This window comes from Maniola hyperantus, chromosome 7 (assembly GCF_902806685.2).
Source record: "Maniola hyperantus chromosome 7, iAphHyp1.2, whole genome shotgun sequence".
NCBI lineage: Eukaryota > Metazoa > Arthropoda > Insecta > Lepidoptera > Nymphalidae > Maniola > Maniola hyperantus.
The window spans coordinates 8376062-8382556 of NC_048542.1; the positions used below are offsets into that span (position 1 = coordinate 8376062).

Sequence of the window (6495 nt, forward strand, 5' to 3'; positions counted from 1 at the left end):
ATGAAATTTCCTGCCTTAGTCCTAGGTAAACATCTTAGGTTCTAAACATGTAGAACCTATCTTAGGTTCTAAATATTTAGAACTAAGCCAGGAAAGCAATATATCTTATCTCACTATGTGCACCATAGTCCGCACTCTGCAGTCTGCATTCAGCAGTCTACATTTTGCAAGCTTGCACACAATACTGTCTGCAGACTGCACAGTGTGACTGCTAGACTTTTTGTCTCTCGTTAGAGAGTAGTAGTATCCTTGCTTTTTGTCTACCAATGTGAACAAGTTTCCGAATGACCTCAATGAGGACCACTTTGCCATTGTTCGTTCTGGGGGGTGGTGAAGTTTCTATAGTTTTCTTCTTCTAGTGCCATTTCCTAGCGGAGGTTGGCAATCATTAAGGCTTACAGGATTTTTTTCACCGCTGCCCTAGACAGTGACCTTGTAGGTATAGTAAGGGACAGGTTGAATTGGCAATCGGGGAAGTTACGCTCCGCACACCCCCCACGCTAACCCGTGCGGGCGTCTCCCCGCCTCATACCACGATTGCTATGTCAACCTGTCGCGGAGTATACTCATGTATTGAACCACTGGCGAAGGTTCTTAAGCCAGGATGTTCGGTCTACGGCCAGGTCTACGTTTGCCTTTCTATTCTTTATTTTTCTACTATAGTTTTACAGTAGATAAAACCTCCTTATAGTTTTAAAAAATATATGTTTGATGACAGTTTACATCAAATCAACAACCGATAGGCCGAGAAGCGTCAACAGTAATATTATGTAGAAATAGAATTAATCGAAATTTTTGTGTTTTATGGTTTTATAATACTCTTTCCCACTTTTTCCAAATTACAATGGCATGTAGAAACGCTCTTGGTAAGTTAGTAGAACTTGTTTCAAAGCCAAACAAATCTGTACCACTGTACTGTAGATAAAACATCGATGTAGATAAAATCAAGATGGATGTATAGTACGCCCCGCACACCCGCACGTCACCCGCGCTCGCCCGCACGAAAATCACATCGAAAGATTTCTTTAAATCATTCAACGGGCCGATGCACGATGGGACGGAAATCCGACACGACCGGAGAGAGATCAGGCGCAGGACCGACGACTTTACGTGCTCAATTACATAAATATCCTACAACCATGATAATCGAATCTCCACTGTAGTTCACTGGTTTTGCATTATGTTAGGGCCGGGCCCGGGCGCCTACAGACTCCCTACAACGGTAGGCTTCAACCAACACGACCCGTCGCGCTACCGCAACCCAATGTTCTCATTCGGTATGCACGCCGGCTTTCGGTTAAAGCAGTTGGGCCCCGGACCGACGTACCGAATAGATCGAGTCACGCGCGATGGTGTGGTGTCTTCACCTGCGTGGAGTTTTGGTGCTCGGTAAGTAGAGTCCATACTAATATTATAAATGCGAAATTGTTGTCTGTCTGTCTGCTAGCGTTTCACGGCCATTCCCTTTGGTCGATTTTGGCGACATTCGGTACAGGATATAGCAGAAATGGACATGCTTGTGTAGGAAAATCAAAGAGTTCTTAAGAATTTTAAAAACCTAGAAATCCACCTGGACGAAGTCGCGGGCATCAACTTTTTGGTACATAGATAGCTTTTATCCCGGAGACAAGTTTTATTAACTGTTAATTGGACCTAGGTTCCCAGCCCGAGGTGCAATGCGAACTCCTGGCCCAGGAGCTCACGCGCCAGAACGCTGTCCACCGACCCGCGAGCCTCGTGCGCCGCAGTACTCTATGGGCGCCCGCCTTGGATTCGGGCTGAAGAGGGCAGGTCCTGCACCTAACGCCTACGCGCTAAGAGTTGGCCCTGGAACGCCTGCCTACACGATGAGCGCACGGCTGGGTATCAACCTTAAAGCAAAGTCTCCTGGACCGGCGGTGTACTTCCAACGTGACGCCGATGTATACAAAACGAAGTCAGTTTCAAAATTCTATCTTCTAATAATATCTCTTATAACTAGCAGGTATACTTGATTTTGCTTTAGTACCCGACTAGCGAGTGATAGAAGAGGCACAGCCTAAGCCCTATAGTTCGAATACTGGAAGAGGAATGTTTCTTTTTGAGCATATGTTCCTTCAGATAGCAAATATTAAAGATTTACGTGACTCAAACTTATCTATAATTGTATTAACTCATCTATAACTTTATTCTAATATAACATACATTATGATCAATTTATGTTAGTTATAAATTTGAATCTGTTAAATTAATGTAAACAAAATTAATATTTTCAATGTTTCGTCGTTTAGAGCCCCGATCTACAGTCTAGGCGCACGGGCGGAAGGCGCCGGTAAGCCTACTAAGACACCGGGCCCTGCTGCTTATCCTCCTAATCTCTACAACATCAAAAAGGTACTTGCCATTCTTAACAAAATTTATTTGTTGATTCGCTGTTTACATTTTTTTACAGCCAATCAAGGCCCAAGGGGCAGAATTTGCTACCGATTGCGATAACGATGAATACGTCTTTCTTGCACAATTGGAGGGCTGTTATGCATACCTAATAAAAAAAGTTCTGTCCCTAATAGTTTTGTGTTGTAAAATAAAAGTATATTCATTCATTCCTTCATACGGCATACACCTAAGTATGTATGGCAGTTGCGATAATGAGCAATTAAGAGTCCGTAGTCTGAACCGCTCAAACGAGTTTCAGCTCGAGTTTTAAATGTGTGCGTGTACCTCACAAAGGCACCGTAAGCTGAACTCACACATAGACATGGCATACTTACCTTAGGTCGGACAGGCTTATATTGATACTTTGCGTAGTCCATTCCAAAAATTCTAGGCGCTTATAGAACGAAATTTTAGGGACACTTGTACGGTGTTCACGACAAGGACAAACACATTTGTATTAAATGCATCATTTCAAAGTAATCACAGTTTACCAACATATATTTTCATTGGCCCAGTGATCCAAAAGGTGACAAGGATTGTGCAATAATTACATTGGAGAAGGAACTGTTAGCTGCATTATTTGGACCCCTATCTCCAGTAAACAAATATTTGCTCAATTTCAGAATCCGTATTCATACTCGTTTGGCACGAAACACAGCGTCTGCGCGCCGCCCTTGATCGTGAAAGAAGACACAATGGACTGTCTCTGAAATTATTGATCTAGAGACATAGGCCAAACTTGAGAAGATGCAGAAAGGGATTCAAATGCTTTGAAATGTAATGTATCTTGCTCTAGACTATATATAATATGAATATATACAATATAATATGTTCTACATAAAATTACACATAAAAATCTGACAGTAGGTACTAACCAATTTCATATGGAATATAAAATTACATGACTTAGTGAAACTATAAAAATTGTATTGTTTTCTTTTGTGCAATAAATTGAGACAGTTTTCAATGAATTATTATTATATTATTCATTGGGGTTTGTTTCTAATTTTGATAATATTGTGTTTATGTGAAATTTGTAACGTGCAATGTACTTATATTTGAATAATTGTAACATAAAAATAAAAAATATATCTTGTAACAATATCTTTATTTCTATAAACTAAATAACTTACTTTTAGCCTACATTAACATAATTTTTTGTTAAAAAATTCTACTTGAATTATAAGTCTATCTCAATAGTCTCAGTTCCAGTTTAATAGTAAGGCTAGTTTCCTTACAGCAAAGTTGATATAGCAAATACCTCAGTAATACATCTAAGCCTGATGTGTGCCAAAAAATTTAATTAAATGATGGATTATTATAAAAATGTACAGATCAATTTTTTATCGTTGTATTACTAAAATGCAGTGGTAGACTATGGCCCAAGCCCTTCTCACTCTGAGAGGAGACTTGTTATCTGTAGTGAGCCAGTGATGGGTTGATCATGATGATGGATGATGATTGTACTCCACTTTGGCTTTGCACAAAATATTCTGGGAACATTCTGGGACTCACAACTCACTACGGGACAGAGCAGATTCACAAGTATAGTGGAGAGGGCTAAGACTATTGAAAGCAATTTGTTTGAAAACTATAAATAAAATAACTTTCATGTTTTCAATATGTGATTTTACGGGCTTTACCTAATCTAAATTACTCGTGAAATGGAAATCTGACTGTACCTATACAATTTATTCAATGGAAAATAATTACACAAATTTCTATAAATACATAGATTTTTTAGTTAAGTACTTAGTTAAAATGTATATGACCAATTTCGAAAAACATTATGTAACTGTTTTTTTATAGTGTATTTTTAAAAGCCATAGGTACTTAATTTGATTTTTTATTTCATGGTGGCTACTTAGATTAATGACAAATCTATTGAGGCTAACATTGCTTTATTGCCATCTCTTTCTCATTTTGGTTCATAAATACATACATAGATTGTCCATAGAATTTTACTATAGCTATTATTAGCGATCTTTTAGAACTTGCGCATGGAGCGTAGTTTATTATTCCTGCGCATGCCAGCAGCTCTTACCCTGATCCAGTACTGCTTGGTGTTTGGGTCCAGGTCTTCAATGCGCGGCGGCTTTCCTGTGTTCAGGGTCCACAACCAATCAGGGTATTCACTCTCATCTTTAATCTGAAAGAATACAAAAAATTTAAAAATTTATTTCATGTAGTTTAATAATGTCTCCAAAGGCCGAACAAACAAACACACATGTACGCATACGCATGAATTATCAGAGTCATGTATGAAAAGTGAAAACACATCCAAAGTGCAGTCTGCCTTGCCTTATGCTACATCTTAGTCTCTTTACAGTATCTCTTATGTCTACTCTCTTATGTTTGGGACTCTAAAAATGGTTCAGAGCAGATTCTACTTAGAAGAAGTAGTAAAAACATAGTATGTAGTACCTTAACATCTTCTCCAGTAATATAAATATTGGAGCCACAGACATAGTTCACCAGTTTCTCAGGGTCGGTTTCCACAGGCAACTGCTTCTTTTCCATTGAACCCAGCTTGCTCAGCTTTTTCTTGCCTTTGCCCAGACCCAACACACCTGAAAAGTAAATTTTTTCCCCATTGCAATGGTTATACTGAGACTAGATTTTTTCCAAATCAGTCTCACTATACCCATTGGCTAAAAAACGACAAATGGAAATAGTGAGACTATCATGTCCTCCTACAAAATGTCTCAGTATTCCCATTTTTAGCGTTTTTAAAACACCTGATAAAAATCAAAATTGATGATATCTTACATAATATAGCCACAACAACACATAATGAAACAATATCTAGTAGTCAGACTAATAAAGATGGACATAATATTGAGTCGAGAATAAAAATTTGTACAAATGTTGGGAATGCCAATGTTGATCGGACTATAGTATAATAATTTTGAAATACACGAGCATTTTCTTGGTTGTGAATGGTCCCGGTATAAAAACGCAACGAGAATAGTGATACAAGTAGTATCTGTATTACTAGCAATGGAAAAGCTTAACAGGAATTTTGAAAGTCATCTACTAGAGCAATGACCTGCTGAGATGGGAAACCATGTGAAGCAATAGAGAGCACTCTATTCCATCACTCTCATAGTAACCTAGAGGTTGAGCACTGACAGTGCTGGCTAATACTTAGTTATATAAAAAGAATCTACTTCAGTTCTCTTGTAGGTATTTAAAAGCACAATATTCACACGGAGAAAGCAAGATTCCTCGAAAGTAATGAATGTCTTTCTTCCCTCGGTGAACAATGTACTATTTATTGTACTTAAGAATGTCAATCTTTTTATGGCCTTACCTCCAGCAGCAGTGGTGGTTTTTTTCACTGCAAAATTTGGTGAATTTGAATGAAAGTTTGCAATACATAATGAACTATTGCAATTAATAAATTGCGACTGAAATATTCTGGAAGTTGCTTTGGTGGAAGTTAGTAATTTGTTTAATATTTTCAACATTTTCAGCCAAGTTTTACGTTTTTCAATGTTGTCAACATACGTCAAATGAACACAGAACAAGCTTATAATTAAGTACGTATTTGAATTTATTATAAGATAACCATTTAAAAGTTACTTAGTTATAACTTAGTAAAAAAGAAATCAAATCAAAATAAATGTTTAGGTTAGATTATATTCACAGAGTACTTTTTACATAAGGAAAATTATATTACAAAGTACTCTGTGGCCTGTGGGTTAGATCCACAGGTTAGATCGCCGGATTTCACAATTCAATCATCAAATGATTTATGACATTCATAGATTATGGTATAGACATGGTGCCTAGCAGAGATAGTATTGTATAGTAAAAGGCTTATGATACCTTCCTTAATAAGACGTCCTAAATACCATTTTTAACCGACTTCAAAAAAAGGAGGAGGTCTCAATAATTCGACTGTATGTTGTTTTTTCTTTATTTTATTTTTATTTTATTTTTTGTATGTTTGTTAGGTACGCAATTTCTCCGCCAAATATAAACTGATTTTGATGATTCTTTTTTTGTTTGGTAGGACATACTTGAGAGGTCTATTTTACCTCGGTGAAGATCTGATGAATATCTTCAGAGATGGAG

The 6495-nt window shown here is 37.5% G+C and overlaps 2 protein-coding genes across 2 annotated transcripts; one reads left to right on the forward strand and one right to left on the reverse strand.

The window, feature by feature from the left end:
* Positions 1–813: 813 nt before the first annotated feature.
* LOC117983770 (protein CIMAP1D-like) lies at positions 814–3478 on the forward strand. The gene is made up of 5 exons (XM_034970393.2): positions 814–866; positions 1188–1389; positions 1658–1936; positions 2271–2373; positions 3039–3478. The coding sequence occupies exons 1-5, from the start codon at positions 845–847 to the stop codon at positions 3123–3125; spliced, it is 693 nt and encodes a 230-aa protein (XP_034826284.1). The 5' UTR covers positions 814–844; the 3' UTR covers positions 3126–3478.
* Positions 3479–3506: 28 nt separating this feature from the next.
* Positions 3507–6101, reverse strand: mRpL54 (mitochondrial ribosomal protein L54). Its single transcript, XM_034970395.2, has 3 exons — positions 5729–6101; positions 4840–4985; positions 3507–4564 (listed from the first exon to the last, which is right to left on the reverse strand). Exons 1-3 carry the CDS (start codon positions 5883–5885, stop codon positions 4403–4405), a joined length of 465 nt encoding a protein of 154 aa, XP_034826286.1. The 5' UTR covers positions 5886–6101; the 3' UTR covers positions 3507–4402.
* Between the last annotated feature and the right edge of the window lie 394 nt (positions 6102–6495).

Bases quoted from the DNA above. Each gene is read 5' to 3' on its own strand.
- mRpL54 (XM_034970395.2), bottom strand. From the start codon at position 5,885: ATGTTGAAAATATTAAACAAATTACTAACTTCCACCAAAGCAACTTCC. The intron at 4,986-5,728 runs GTAAGGCCATAA...TTTACTTTTCAG, and splicing joins AACCACCACTGCTGCTGGAG to GTGTGTTGGGTCTGGGCAAA. The intron at 4,565-4,839 runs GTACTACATACT...GTATTCTTTCAG, and splicing joins TTACTGGAGAAGATGTTAAG to ATTAAAGATGAGAGTGAATA.
- LOC117983770 (XM_034970393.2), top strand. From the start codon at position 845: ATGGCATGTAGAAACGCTCTTG. The intron at 867-1,187 runs GTAAGTTAGTAG...GCATTATGTTAG, and splicing joins GGCATGTAGAAACGCTCTTG to GGCCGGGCCCGGGCGCCTAC. The intron at 1,390-1,657 runs GTAAGTAGAGTC...AATTGGACCTAG, and splicing joins GCGTGGAGTTTTGGTGCTCG to GTTCCCAGCCCGAGGTGCAA.